The sequence below is a fragment of the Nilaparvata lugens genome, chromosome 1 (genome assembly GCF_014356525.2).
Source record: "Nilaparvata lugens isolate BPH chromosome 1, ASM1435652v1, whole genome shotgun sequence".
Lineage (NCBI taxonomy): Eukaryota > Metazoa > Arthropoda > Insecta > Hemiptera > Delphacidae > Nilaparvata > Nilaparvata lugens.
The window spans coordinates 90,427,260-90,443,549 of record NC_052504.1 but is presented as its reverse complement, the minus strand read 5'-3'; the positions used below and the strand labels follow the sequence as shown (position 1 = coordinate 90,443,549).

The 16,290-nt window shown below is 36.8% G+C and overlaps 1 protein-coding gene across 1 annotated transcript; it reads left to right on the top strand.

The window, feature by feature from the left end:
- The first annotated feature begins 2,011 nt into the window (after nt 1–2,011).
- Nucleotides 2,012–11,461, top strand: LOC111053082 (protein fuzzy homolog). Its single transcript, XM_039419574.1, has 6 exons — nt 2,012–2,208; nt 2,414–2,535; nt 4,840–4,993; nt 6,638–6,760; nt 9,120–9,389; nt 11,276–11,461. The coding sequence occupies exons 1-6, from the start codon at nt 2,131–2,133 to the stop codon at nt 11,444–11,446; spliced, it is 918 nt and encodes a 305-aa protein (XP_039275508.1). The 5' UTR covers nt 2,012–2,130; the 3' UTR covers nt 11,447–11,461.
- The last annotated feature ends 4,829 nt before the right edge of the window (nt 11,462–16,290 follow it).

The window sequence follows — 16,290 nt, the reverse complement described above, 5'->3', positions numbered from 1 at the left end:
AAAAGTTTGTTCAGCAGCTTTCCTTGATATAGGGCAAGCTTTTGATAAAGTGTGGCATGAAGGTCTTCTTTTCAAACTGAAAAAAGTGCTACCAAAGCAATTTACAGATATATTAAAATCCTATCTGACTGACAGATACTTTAGAGTCAGGCATGAAAATTCATATTCTGATTTGAAGGAAATAAAAGCAGGAGTTCCTCAAGGAAGTGTTCTAGGACCATTTCTCTACCTACTCTATACCAGCGATATTCCCAGCCTTGATGAGAATACTACAGCAACATTTGCAGACGATACAGCCATATTATCAGTAGACAGTAATATTCATATTGCAACAGAAAAACTACAGAGATCCATCAACAAAATTCAAGATTGGACTAGAAAGTGGAGGATGAAACTAAATGAAGCAAAGTCGATTCACATCAACTTCACCAATAAGAAGGACCTGCCATACCAATAACAATCAACAACCAAGTTGTACCATATGCCAATGATGCCAAGTATCTAGGTATGACCTTGGACGCAAAGCTTCGCTGGAAGGCCCATGTCAAGAAGAAGAGAGAGGAACTTGGAATCAAATATAAGAAGCTGTATTGGCTGATCGGTAAAAACTCCAACTTACAAATCCAAAACAAAGTACTTTTGTACAAACAGATACTAAAGCCAGTATGGACATATGGTATACAACTTTGGGGGTGTACCAAAGACAGCAACATCAATGTAATACAACGGTTCCAGAACAAGGTGCTGAGGAACATTGTGGATGCTCCTTGGTATGTCAGGAACAGCGATCTTCATAGAGACCTGCACGTCGACCTGGTGTCCACCGAGATCCAGAGGCATGCGGAGAGGCACGAGGGGCGACTGCACCAACACGACAACGTTGAGGCGATCCAGCTGCTAGACAATGGAGGGTTGGTGCGGAGGCTCAAAAGGAGGAAACCGTATGAGCTAGTGTAGTGCTTGTTCAATTAGTGTCCAGTGAAAGAGCAGAGCAGTGATTGAGTGAATCTAGCTTCTATAGTACAGTCATAAGTGTACATATTAATTAAACAATCAATATCAGTGAGAATATCTAATGAGATATTCGCTGTTAACATTTCAAGTAGTATGTTAGGGTAGAAAAAATTAGCTCATTAGTCTCCAGACTAGATAGCTATAGTATTGTACAATAAAAAAAAAAAAAAAAATCTTGACAATTTCTTAGTCTTTTTATTGACCAAGCGAAGTGAGGTCTAAGATTCAAGTCGACGGTTTGGCATTTCTCCTAATGTTTATATGTTGTGCATTTACGGCGAAACGCGGTAATAGATTTTCATGAAATTTGACAGGTATGGTCCTTTTTAAATTGCGCGTCGACGTATATACAAGGATTTTGGAAATTTTGCATCTCAAGGATTATATAAAAGGAAAAAGGAGCCTCCCTCATACGCCAATATTACCGTAAAAATCAGGCTATAGAATTATTCATCCTAAATCAGCTGTCTAATGGAATAATACTAACCGTTCAAAAACATTGAACATCTTGAAAATTAATCTTTCCATCAACATTAGTAGACAGTTGACTTTGATACTACCCATTCAAAAACATTGAACATCTTGAAAATTATATCTTTCCATTAATGTTGTAGACAGTTGCAGCCAGACCTGATAACAGCGCTCACACTCACATTCCAGGACGACACATCAGGGAACGATAGGACAGAATGCTCTATGTTTATTTAGGATTTTTTTAGACATTTTAAATTGTTCATTAATTTTTGAGAAAACAGCAACAGGTCAATGTAACTTATAATTGGGTAGGTTGTTCAAAACACCAAATTTATATTGATAAACAATAAATAGCTTACATAAAAAAAAGCCAAACTCGAGTTCAAACTTCATAATGAGGTTCAGCTTAGGTATTGGTTCATAGATCAAAATAGCGAGGAGACTAGTTGTCGGGGAGACAGGTTGACGGCGACCCGTAATTTACGACAGTTAAACTCATGACCATGACAACTGATAACTGACAAGTGACAAGCTGACATGTTAACCTAAAAATCGAACCATTATAAACAACAATAATACTTATATGATTGACATTATAATATTAATTTATTCTGTGTCAAGTTTAGTGTATTTTGAATAAGAATGGGGGTTCATGTAATGGCATTAACCCTTTCTGGCGGATTGCCATTATTTTCCAGACAGATCGGAAACTCTCAACCTGTGAGTAATTTGTACATCATGTAGTTCTTGATAGCAAACTATAAAATCAAAAACTGGGCTCTTGTTTATTATAGCCTAATAAAATAATAGAATTCATATTTGAACCTCATCAATTAAAATAGTATGTCTGTGATAATTCTATAATCAGGCTAATTAAAACTGTAGGCCTATTCTTGTCATATTTCAATCAACCTTTGTTTTTCAGCTTCCATTCTCACTCATCGCTTCTCTCAATGGTGTTCACATGTTTTGCAACTCTCAACAGTCTGGATTAAAAAGTACGAGCACTCAAGACTCTACAGTTGTATGGAAAGATTATGAAGACAGGTACGTACTAATGAATGTAAATTGCTTACTTCATAATTGAGATAGAACAGGTAGTTGCCAAAGATTGTGATTTCCAGATAGGCAGCGTCTAAAATTTTTAATTACAATAAAATAAGCTGTATTGTTATTTGTGTTGCAGAGGTTCTAGACTCCCAAAAAAAGTTTCTTCGGCCAACTCACCAAGTAAATAGAGTGGCTTCACTATGGTGTAAAACTATTTAAGCTTATGGTCTGTGATGGAAAACTATTGTAGTTTCCTGCCAGCCTGCTTCGGAGTCCCCCCAATCTGGTGGCATGTTTTGTATTGAAGCCTCTGTGTATATCACAAATTCTTTGGAGCTGCTCCTGATTTTTCTTGATAAATAAGCGACTACATACTGACTGTGCACCGTGATTATATCCTAAGACCCCTAACTCTAAGTGGCTAGCAGTGATCAGTGAAGCCGGGAAATGACATTACAATCAGAATCTTCTTCTGTATTAGAAGAACATGATGAACAGCTGTTGCGTGACCCAATAGGTGCAAGCCATATATGATGTGGCTGTGGAACAGTGAATGGTAGGCCACAGAGTTTTTAAATCCAATATGTGTCTCAATCTTCTGAGGACCTACAGAACTATAGAAAGTTGTGTCTAGACTTGACGCATGTGGTGATTCCAGCTCAATCTCTTATCCATCCAGAATCCTAGCAGCTTCACTGGTTGTCTCTCCAATGAGGAAACTAGGACGCTAGTTTTGTCCCCATTGAGTTCCAGCTTGTTAACCAAAAACTACAATCCAGCATCCTCTGTGAGTCTGGCAGACTCTTCCATTGCCTGTTCCACAGTGGCAACTCTGGAAATCATAGGTGGTGTTATCTGCAAAGAGCACTGCCCTCTGACTACTTGAAAAGTCGTTCATAAGAAATATGAACTAAAGGGGGCCCAAAAAAGAGTCCTGTGGTACTCCGTGCTCCACACTTTCCAATTTTCAGATATCACCTCTTAGTTGTATCTATGTCTTGATTTTGCTTCTCAGTATTTTGAGATGGACCTAATTGAAGGCCTTTAAGAGGTATTCATGATCATCTAATAGATAATAGAATATAGAAGCTCTGCGAATTACTACAGTAAACGGAAATTGGTAAGGCGGGTGATAGTAGCACCATCTCTGAGTGAAATTGGTAAATTTCAAGCTTTAAATTGCCTATGTTATTCTTAATATTGGAGATGTGTCAATCACATGACAATTTTAAAATCAGGTTTTATTTATGTAATAGAGAAAAACAAACAAATTTACTCGTTACTCAAACAATTACAACGGTTTAGTGAAGGCTTGAATTGGTGCTTGAAATGTTAATGTCCATTCTAAATTATTCAGTTAGAATAAAATGTATGACTGAATTTAAACTAGTAGTTCTGTGAACAGTAGACCTCGCGCTCAGTAAGTTACATTGACCTGTTGTTATGTTTTCTCAAAATCAATAAATAATTTATCAATTTAAAATGTCTAGAAAAATCCTAAATAAACATAGAGCTTTCTGTCCTATCGTACCGTGACGTGTCGTCCCGGAATGTGAGTGTGAGCGCTGTTATCAGGTCTGGCTGCAACTGTCTACAACGTTGATGGAAAGATACATTTTCAAGATGTTCGATGTTTTTGAACGGGTAGTATTAAAGTCCACTAGACAGCTGATTTATTATGAATAATTCGAAAATCTGATTTTCACGGTAATATTGGCGTTCAAAGGAGACTCCTTTTCCTTTTGTATTATCCTTAAAATGCAAAATTTCAAAAAACCGTATATATACGTCGACGCGAAGTTTAAAAAAGAACATGCCTGTCAAATTTCATGAAAATCTATTTCTGCGTTTCGCTGTATTTCGGATCATAAAAACATAAATATAAACAAAAAACATATAAACATAAAGAGAAATGCAAAACCGTCGACTTGAATCTTAGACCTCACTTCGCTCGGTCAAAAATCTTGAAAAAAAGGTTTTTATCTGAAGTCAGATTATGATGACATTTAAAATGTAAACAAACTCAAAGCAGACGAACTTTTTTACTGCTTGGAATTTACCAATTTCACTCATAAATGGAGCCACCATCACCCGCCTCTCAGCCTCTCCAATTTGCGTTTACTATAGTTAGGCCTAATAAATATTATATTGTTACAAATCTGAAATAATTTAATGAGATTTTCAAATACTTTTTCCCATCTGAACTTTGTAGTTAAACCTTCTTTTATGTAGACTTTCCATCAATTGTCCAAGTCAGGCTACTGCGAAACTGATAAGTATCCATTGGTCTATGTTTCACAGTATAACGCTGATAGTCGCTGCTTCCACCACTAATGAATCAGCGCTAACTGAACTCATGGACTGTATATTCAATACTATAATACTTACAGTGGGATTGGAAGAAGTTCGTGGACTGCAGACTAGAAACATCGAGAGGCTGAAAAGAGAATTGAGAGTAAGTTGTATCACTAGATCATTATTTTTGTAAACTTTTCAGCAGAAACGCTATGAATTAATAATTGATGTATTGATTAATGATCTCAAGTAGTTGAAAGATATAATCAATATAAAGGAATATTAAAAACAATTAAGGCCGCCTGAATTGTTTTTGCTTTTCTGATGCCTGAATGTCAGACTGAATTTATGCTCACATTAGAATCTAATGTGTTGAAGATATTTACATGATTTTACGGAAATTAGAATTCAAAATATAGACATGATTACAAAAAGCATATAAGCTACAATTATTTACAAGGTATTAATACAATTGGTTGATTATTTTCTGAGCTAAGAAAATGTGGCCCCACTATATATGAATATGTGTCAGGATGCCACTAATTTTGCTATTGTTTAAGATTTTATGCCAAGGTAAAAAATTCTAATAAAGATACATCTTGCGTGTCATTAGAAGTTCATGAAAACCACATTAATATACACAAATTTAAAAAAGGAAAATTGATAACCTCTGATGTAGAAGTTTTAGATAAATTCAACATAGAAAACATTTATAATACTTATGGGGAAAAAACAGTAACATTAAGATAATAAGAATGAAACAGTATGGGAATTTTCATAGAACTAATGGTTCTCCATAATTGATTCTATTATCTAGGAGCCACTTTTCTGTTTTTGATTTGAATGAATTAATTAGAACTGTTTCTTTAATAGCTATTGGCAGTTTATTGAAAATTTTTGGTCCTAAATATGTGGCTGACCTCTGAGCGGCTGATGTTGTCATCCTGGGGATTGCCAAGTCCATGTTCCTTCTGCGTGTTCCTTGCGGGTGATTCAAATTGATGAAGAATTGTGGGTTATTTTTGGTGAATGTTAGAAGTCTGTGAATTTAAATCTGTCTGATGCTGAGGATGCTGAGCTCCGAGTATAGTAGTACTGAAGGGAAGAGTGGATGTTTGCGTCCTATTATCCTCAAAATTAGCTTCTGAACCTTGAAGAGAGGATCGATGAGGCAGAAATTTGTAGCTCCCCAGGCAAAAATGCCATATCTTGCTATGGACTCAAGTATTGCATAATAAACATTTTTCATCATGTCTGTTGATAGTAGCTGCCTGAGTTGGATGAATTTGTAGATTAATTTTCTGATTTTAGCCGTTTGATGTAAAATGTTTTTATAAAACTACAATAAATACTTTAATTATAAATACTTCTATGATTAAAGTTATGCAAAAATTCTTGTGCAGGCGCTTTTTGGCGTTTTATTTACTGGGAAAATAATATTTGGTTCAAGTATTGAATAAAAACAAAGGTATGGAGAAATACCATATTGCTCACAATAAAACTACAAAGTTGGTTTCAGAGTTATTGACTGTTGAACAGCCTTTTCAATAATGCACCCTCCCAAAATGAATGTTCATAATTTTGATTCTTGCTTCAAATGAAAATCTATGGCACTAGAAACGAAACTATTGACATAATTTATGGTGTGAATTTTTTTATATTAATATTTCTTCAAATGTTGATATATTATTCCAATTTCAATAGACTTGATAGTTGATCATGAAGCTCTATGAACGTGTCAGTGAAATTCAGTGTCAAAAGCTTCATGTACCGCACATTATTTGTGGAATGTTTATTTTTGCAGTCATGCTTCCCGTTGATGGATAAGATTTTGGATGCTGTGGATCTTGGCGATAGAAACGTTGTGCCCACCGACTTCATGTCAATGGTGGAAACTGTTCTCTGCTCAGATTCATTGTCGCTCAAGGTAAGTAAATTGAAGTTTTATGAATTAGTAGAGATTTACTCAAATGAATTGACTCAAATACAATTTGTCTCAAATAGCTCAGTTGGTTGACTAAAGTCCGTGAGATATCACTTTTAACATGAAGAGGAGAAACCCATTTATCTTTCCACAGTTTGTAACATAGACAGAGAGACGGTCATCCTGCGCACATTTGGATGCGCCGTGTCATTTCGCTTTACGTTCTTGTGATGAACACATCTCCGTAATCACATAAACCAATATGCCTGCTGACCAGTAAACAATTTTGGAACAATGCCAGGCAATAGCTGGAGGGGAGTGTTGGCGGGACGCGTTAGAATGCTGCTAGTTAGTGGGAGTGATTAGTGGAGGATAGAGCATCGGACCTCTCCGTCTTTGAGAAAGAGCCGTGTTAAAAGTAATATCTCACGGACTTTAGTGTTAATTGATATGTTAAGTAGATTCTTGTTGCAGTGGAAGGGATCGGTTCAGGAATCAACTTTTGAGTCCGCAACTGTATTTTGTTCAAGTGTCAACTTATTTTATACTGAGTGTAGGTTGTGTGTCAACAATTTAGAACACAAACAAATATTGAATGAAAAAAATATGGATCATTGATTGAATGTTTTAGAAATGTCTGGGAGTATTGGTAAATAGGAGTAGTGGAGGTTGTGTGTCACATTTTTGAATCGATAATCTATAAAACAAAAATTAATTTATTAGATGGACCATTTATTTATTTATCCCATTGTTTACAAATAATTGATATGAGGATATAAAATACAATTTACGCTCTTCAATACTCAGATAAACGAGCAAATTTTGAATCAAATAGATACTATTAGAGTCTAAAATCAAAAAAATCTAGAACAGTAACTCAATAATTATTCAAAAAGTCTAAATTTTGAATGAAGCTAGAAATTTTTGAGCTAAAAACTTTACACTTTACAGAAAACGTTGATTGATTTGTGCAGAAATGCCTGGGAGTATTCGCCGTGTATAATAGCATACGTTGTGTGCAACACTTTTGAATCAACAATATTTACAACATATACATTCATTCATTGATTGTTTTAGAAACATCTGTAATTTTCTTCGATTGCAATAGTGAAGGTTGTATGCCACAACTTTGAATGAATAATTTACAACACAAACATTCATTCATTAGTTGGACCATTGATTGATCGTTTTAGAACTGCCTGGGAGTGTTGGCCGACTGCAGTAGAATAGGTTGTGTGCCAAACTTTCAAATCAACAATTCACAATGCAAAGACATTGAAAAACTATTGACCATTCATGTAGCCATATTCCTGAATGAACTATTTACAACACAAACAATCATTGATTGATTGTTGTAGAACTGCCTGGGAGTATTCGTCGATTGCAGTAGTGAAGTCACCAGTCAGTAGTCAACTGTCCCTGTCCAGTTGTGCAGTAGTTGTGTGCCCCATTTTTGAATGAACAATTCCCAACAAAACCCTTCTATCATTAGATGGACTTTCTTTTATTGATTGGTTGTTTTAGAACTGCCTGGGAGTGTTGGCCGACTGCAGTAGAATAGGCTGTGTGCCAAACTTTCAAATCAACAATTCACAATGCAAAGACATTGAAAAACTATTGACCGTCCATGTAGCCAAATTCTTGAATGAACAATTTACAACACAAACATTCATTGATTGGTTGTTTTAGAACTACCTGGGAATATTAATCGATTGCAGTAGTGAAGGTTGTATGCAAAACTTTTGAATCAACCATTTACAACATAAACAAATTTTGTATCGAAAAAACTCTTGACCATTCATGTAGCCAATGAATGGACAATTTACAACACAAACACTCATTCATTGGTTGCTTTAGAACTGCCTGGGAATATTCGTCGATTGCAGATGAATAGTTTGTGTGCCAAACTTTTAAATCAACAATTCACAATGCAAAGACATTGAAAAACTATTGACCATCCATGTAGCCATAGATGACCATAGCCATATTCTTGAATGAACTATTTACAACATAAACATTGATTGATTGATTGTTGTAGAACTGCTGGGAATATTCGTCGATTGCAATAGTGTAGTCACCTATCCAGTAGTGTAGTAGTTATGTGCCCCATTTTTGAATGAACAAGTCACAACAAAACCATTTTTTCATTGATTGATTGTTTTAGAACTGCCTGGAAAAATCGATTCCAGTAGTGAAGGTTGTGTGCCCCACTTTTGAATGGACAATTTACAACACAAACACTCATTCATGGATTGTTTCAGAACTGCCTGGGAATATTCGTCGATTGCAGTAGTAAAGGTTGTGTGCCATATTCCTGAATTAACAATTTATAACACAAACATTCGTTGGTCGATTGTTTTAGAACTGCCTGGGAGTGTTCGCCGAGTGCGTGGAGTCCCTGTTCGCGTGCGTGCTGCTGAACGGGTGCCTGGTGGTAGCAACGTGCGGCTGGTGGGAGCTGGTGGCTTCCGAACGCAAGCTGTTGTCGCTGCTAGTGGACGCCAGTAGTGGCGACTGCACCGCACTGGATGTGCCCGTCTTCCTGCCCTGCAAGAGTCCTAGTGTGCCCTTCCGGCTGGTCGCTGTCTGTCTGGTCACCGGTGTGTGGGTGGTCGCTCTCTGTGGTCCCGAGGTAACATCCCATAATATGAAACAATTATGACAATATGACAATATGCATATTGTTAATACTTTTTTGTCATAGTCATTCAATTTAAGCTGTTTTTGCATCCATTAAATCAAGCCGGTAAACAGCTGATTGTAGAATAAATAAACATATGTTTCTCACTACAGCATACTATACTGTAATAGAATAATTTATGTTTTCTTTACAGTCGAGTATGTTTCCTAGTTCCGAATTCAGAACAGCAAAACTGCCGCCTTTTAGCGCTTCAGGTGGATGTTTTGTCAACTACAATCAAGAAATTCCTGATTTGGAAACTTGTAGACTAGGTTATGTTTATAGAATGCATGTAGTAATGTCAGCACAAGCAGGTAATGTTTTCTGTTTCTAAATTACTCTTTTCTAGATTATTATAACAAAAAATATTGTAAGTTACTTGGACCTGAATGTCTTTTGCAGTTCTCGAATGAAATTCTAGTCTCGGCTAACGCCTCGACTAGAAACATCATTCTCGCCTGCAAAACGGCCCTTCCCGTCCTTGTGACTTGAGATACTATTTTGCCTGTATCTGCTCTTCTAATTTCATTTTTTCTTGGTCTTTTAAAATTGGCGTTGTATTGGTCTTGTAAAATTGGTGTTGTTTAAAATTTAAAGTCGAATAAATAAATGGATATCGGATGGCAAAACTATACACTTGATGTATTTATAAACTTGATGAACTGAGACACTCCCAACGGTGTACCCAACTTGACGAACTGATTCACTTCCTGTGTATCAGCCTGCAAAAAAACCTGATGCTGTGAGACTTGAAGAACTGAATGGCTCAACTCCCTCTTGTCTCAGTATCTCGAGAAATGATCAAAACGGTCAAGAATTTAAAAATTCTGAGTTCCCTATTTCTTGAGATACTGAGACAAATGGGAAGTTGAGCCATTCAGTTCTCAGTATATTAAGAAATGGAGGTTCACAGAATTTTTAGATTCTTGAACATTTGAGATACTGAGACAAAAAGTAAATTGAGTCATTCAGTTTCGACAACAGGTTTTTGTTGCAGGCTGATACTCAGTGAGTTCAAGTCAGCTACACCGTTGGGAGTCTCTTAAGTTAATCAAGTTCCAAGTTCATCAAGAGGTCATAAATATGTATAGTTTTGTCACCCAATATTCTATATAATATTGGGTCAATTGAATAAAAACTATAATCCAGTGACTTGCAACTAGTCATTGTTCTAGGTTCTAGCTATACAAATAAGATTATACAGCTGCTGACTCGAATCCTAGAATTTTCTTGAAAGTTACTTGGAACTAGCAATTGCAAGCTTTCATACAATATACCTATATACTTATTTTTATTGTTGTAACAATAGTTCGATCGAATAAAAGATAGCAATTGCTAATATTCTAAGTCTAATTTTAGTTCTAACTATTGCCAAAATTCAGTTGAATAACCCAGTGCTTCTATAGTTCAAGTTTCCATAGCGGTACTCATCTGTTCCAATTTCCATCGAACTATTTTCGTCCAGTTGAATAATTCAGTGCTTCTGTAATTCAGTTCAAGTTTTCTTGGGGGTACTCATCTGTTCCAATTTCCATCGGACTATTTTCGTCCAGTTGAATAATTCAGTGCTTTTGTAGTTCACGTTTCCATGGGGGTACTCATCTGTTTCAATTTCCATCGGACTATTTTCGTGCTGTTGACTATAGTATTCACCAATCGTGTTTTGCTAGCTTTTATTCAATCGACCCAATGTCTTCTGCATTATCTTTTGTACCTCACCTGCCTGACAAGATCTATTTATATTCAATATATTTATCTGCTGATAAATAAAAACTATTCTGTTTTGTTCTATTTCATTTAATTCAATCTAATTTCTTTTTTCTTCTATTCTTTCCCAGCCTGCGTTGGCAGCTGTGGAACAATACGCGGCTAAGGTGTGGAGGCCGGCAATTGATCTACTGCGCAACCTGCAGGGCGCACCTCGCTTCCTGCCACCCGGGCTTCAGCAGAACCATCATTGCATCATCGGGTCAGTGCGAACCATAGTAACATCTCCAATCCGGAGATAAGATTTATAAAGTTTGTTCCTTTGTTTCGGATTGACACGCTAAGTCGTCGGTTCCGGCTGCCTAAAATGCTTTCGTTAGGTGATATCAGAAGCCCTGTTATTGATCAGTTGCGACCTGAAAACTCTGACACCAGACATAAGCCAGCCAGGTCACTCGATATTATTATTATAATCTTCAATCCGAACCGTTTTACTTTTATCCTTGATTCTTACCCTCTATATAGAGCGTCCTTTGAAAGGTGTAACAGCCGAACACCATAAATTCTATATGAAATCTCGATATTTTTCCGATAGTTTTAAAAAACGTTAGTAACTAGTAAACTATCATTCAAAATCTGATTCCAAGGATATTGTTGGAAAATAGAAGAGATTTCAAATAAGATTCATATACTGTAGTTTGTTCCTTTGTCTGACGATTTTGAATTTTTTATGTGGGCTCCAAAAGAGTACATTCGTACATTGGTATAATTAAGTCAAACTTTATTTTTATCGTGGTTTCAAGTGAAATTTCCTTTATTTTCGCAATTTTAATAGAATTTGTTTGGATTTGTATTTGGGAATTGATTTATCTTATAATATTGAAAGTTTAGTACATACATTTTTTGGACTCATAATTGTGTGTGAATTAAGTTACTATTTTTACATATCTCCTAGACTGTTAATTCTGGAATAAAGAGTGCCTAGTTTCAGATGTGGAAAGAGTTCTTGAGAAAAACGCCACTGGTCTCTCATTCTGTGTTAATACTGCTCCAATAGCGTAATCTGAGGCATCAGTTTCTATTATGAAGCAAGCTGCAGTACGCCGAAGCCGCTGGAGGTGGAGGAGGAGGAGGAGGGGAGAGACGCAGGATTACCGAAGCCGCTGCAGGTGGGGGAAGACAAAGGAGGATTTGAGGAACCCCCCGCCGCGCTCGCGCCCCGCCGCCGCCGCCGCCGCTGAGGGGAGAGACAAAGCCTACGAAGAGAAAGAAGGTCAAGCGACTGCTAAAATTGCTACAGTTGATCTTCACTGGTTTAAACAAGATTGTAATCAAATTATTGTGAAAGAACTTGCCATAATTGATCAGTTTAATAATTATATTGTGTTCCATTTCAAATCGCCATTTGCAAAGTCAGAATTGAGTGCAAAATTGTATAACGATGCAACATGGTTAGAACGTCACTATCATAAAATAAAATGGGAAGATGGAGATTTAGAATACAATGAGTCATTAATTCGTGATTACCTTGCAGCTTATGAGAAAATTTTCACAAAAGGAACTGAGAAAGCAAAGTTTTAAGAAGATTGCATAGCAACGTACAATGCATACCAGAGGATTTTCCAAAACCTGATTTCAGCTTTTTCACTAGTTCATGGTGTTATGCTGCATGCAACATTCATAAAAATAATCCACATTCTCGGTGTGCCTTATTCTCCGCCCAGCATTATAATTCTTTGTTGTTTAAAAATATGTATCAAACAAATAATTTCTTGTGCGAAAACAATCGAATGCAAAGTATGAAAATGGCTCCGATGTACACAAATTCACAGAAAAGAAACTTTGCTCGTTATGGATTCTTCTACAACGGAAAGGATCTACAGTGTGTTTTTGCCAGCATGCATTGAGACTGCATAAAGCGCGTACATGTTGTCTATCGTCAATTGATGAAGAAAGACCGCTTAATTACTCTATAATAGTTCCTGCCTACACCTAGTTTTCTTCATTCGCTCAACATCATGGATCCGAGAAAGTGGTTGGCTCCCGACAACGAATTGGAAGTGAGGTTAAAAAACTGTATTGATTGGTACGATGAGTGTGAAAGTGCAATTAGGAAATCAACTCCTGAAAATTATAGTTTGGTGAAGCAATTGAAAGACATTTTTCTAAGCACGGTGAATTTAAATGATATAAGAGACTATCTATGTTATTATCGTCCTCATAATTTATGTATAGATAAGCTAATTAGAATTGAAGATGAAGTTATGTGTTGTTGTAGTGAAATGTGTAAATAAACGTTTTCTGCCTTCAAACGATTTTCATTCCGATATCCCATTCACGTTTTTAGTTTAGTTGCTGCTTAGAGCTAGAGCAGACACCACGTGTGTGGTAATCTTTAGTGCACGTGCGCCTATAACACGTGCATCTCATTAATTAGAGCTAGAGCAGACACCACGTGTGTGGTAATCTTTAGTGCACGTGCATATCATCAATTTAGAATTCTTTCCCCCTCATTCGACTCGCATCAAACATCTGCAAGATGCAGTGTTATGGTTTTTCAAAATTCAAAAAATTATCTCGTCTCTTGATGTCAATTTCATTTAATGAATTTGATTCAATTGCGAAGAATATTAAATTTTCAACAGGATGTCAAGATGTTGATTTACCGTTAACAAAAACAGAAAATGTACACTTTTCGATTCTATCTGAGATTTTCGAACTGCTCAATATTCTAGACAGCGGTCATCTACATTATGATTGTACAAATGATTCGCCATTATCTGTTGTTAAAAATTCCGATGAACTTTGGAAATGCTTGTACGATATTGCAGATAAAAAATGTAAAAGAACGTAGAGATTTATAGCATTAGATGAGAGAGAATTTCTCAATTCAATTAGATATAGAGAGAGTCATTGACCTCACTTTAATATGGATTCACTTTAATCTGTCACCAAAGGAATTTTCCTCTCATCTATACTGGGAGAGAATTACTCAATGATTCTTATCTCCTTTCGGAAAGGGTGCGGGAAAGAGATGACATGAGTAAAAGAAGGAGATCTCTATCTCTATCATAGTAGAGCGAAATGGATTCACTTCAATTTGTCACTATAGCATTAGATGTAGAAATATGAATTCACTTTAATTTGTCACCAAAGGAATTTTTCCCTCTCAAGAGATTTTTTCCCCCACATCTTTAGAATTCACCTCAATCTGTCACCATAGCATTAGATGTAGAAATATGAATTCACTTCAATTTGACAGTAGACAGAGAGGGAATTTTTCCTCCTAAAAGGGAAATTTTTTTTCCCTCACCTGGAGAGAGAGATATCTCCCTCTCACTCACTCCCCCTCACCTCCACTGGACAGGGGGAAGGGGAAATCTATTTTTAGAAAGAGAGAAAGATATATCTCCCTCTCACTCTCTCCCCCTCACCTCCACTGGACAGGGGGAAGGGGATTTAGAAAGAGAGAGAAAGAGAGAGAGAAAGATATATCTCCCTCTCACTCACTCCCCCTCACCTCCACTGGACAGGGGGAAGGGGAAATCTATTTTTAGAACACCCCCCGCCCTACAGGCGGGGGGAAGGGGAGGAGGGATGGACGAGGGGGGAGAGGGGGGAGGGGGATTTCAAGCAAAAAAGCTTCCTTGTTCTCCCAATTCTTCTCTACTTTTATGAAATCCACTCCATAGTTTCTCTATGCCATTACTATTACTCAGGTGAGAGAGTGTAAAGGTGCGTACAGATATACGCGCCGCGAACATGAGCAATTCACTTTTAATCAGCTGAGTATATCTGTATTTTTACAGAAACGGTAACATACAGATATAAAAAGCTTGGCATCAGCTGATTAAAAGTGAATTGCTCATGTTCGCAGCGCGTAAATCTGTACGCACCTTATAAGATATTACCAGTGTCATGTACCTTTACGAAAAAGATCTACTAGGACTTGAGCTCACAGTCAAATTTGGATTATTGACGCCCTATATCATGGGATATCTTCTTATACTATCTTTCCTCTATGATAGTATGTTCAAAGATGATGGATGAATGTTGAGCATTTGTGTTAATGGTACTCGAAAGAGCAAAAGTGTGTAAGTATACAAAATCGGATTTTTAACATCAAATGAATTTGGTGATAAAGTTGAAAAATTGTGTGGTAGTTTGTCTATAAGATCTATTGGATTTCAGTATCATCACTGAATTAGTCGAGCTTGTTATAACTTAGGTATTTCAAGAGTAGCTTCTCACATAATTTCACTGAAAGTTTATCAGATTCATTCGATTTCATTATTCTTATTGAATTACTCAAGCTTGTTACAGGTTCAGTGTAATTTTAAGCTGCGTACAGATATACGCGCCTCCAACCAGCTCCGCCATCGCTCCGCCCCCGCGCTGCACTCGCACCGATCATGAACGTTACGGGAGATGTTAGCTCTTCTCGCGTTCCACTCTTGCTCCCCGGTCGATCATCAATCGCTCTGCTCGAGTGACGTTCGGTTGCGGAGCAGAGCGAGAGTCTGTACGCACCTTAAGAGTAACATAGAAGAAGTAACTAGGCATACTCCTCAACAGTAGTTTATTAGGGTATGAACACATTGGATGCACGTATGTGCAAGTACACGTGGGATCATGCAGGACCAAGTGCGCAGATGAGAAACAAAATCTAAAGAGAGCCACAGAAACACGTTGAGACTTTCTGCTCACACTGAACGCCACCAGCAAGTGCATGCGTTCAGTGTGATCAACTTTTGGCTTATTTTGTTTCTATTGCTCCTTCCAGATTTTGTTTCTCATTAGCGCGCTTGGTTATGCATGATCTCATGTGCACTTGCACATACTTGCATCCAATGTGTTCGTACCCTAATAAACTACTCTTGAGGAATAGTTACTTATTGTATGTTACTCTTATAATTGAAAGTGTAAATTTTAAATTACACTGCACCTATACCAAGCTTGAGTAATTCCATAATCATAATGAAATCGAATGAATCTGATAAACTTTCAGTAAAATTATATGAGAAGCTTCTCTTGAAATATCTACGTTATAACAAGCTCGACTAATTCAGTAATGATACTGAAATCCAATAGATCTTATAGACAAACTACCACACAATTTTTCAACTTTATCACCAAATTCATACGT

Excerpts from the sequence above, each read along its gene's own strand:
- LOC111053082 (XM_039419574.1), top strand. The coding sequence starts at position 2,131 with ATGGGGGTTCATGTAATGGCATTAACCCTTTCTGGCGGATTGCCATTA. Across the intron at positions 2,536-4,839 it reads TGGAAAGATTATGAAGACAG|TATAACGCTGATAGTCGCTG; the intron begins GTACGTACTAAT and ends TATGTTTCACAG. Across the intron at positions 4,994-6,637 it reads GGCTGAAAAGAGAATTGAGA|TCATGCTTCCCGTTGATGGA; the intron begins GTAAGTTGTATC and ends TTATTTTTGCAG.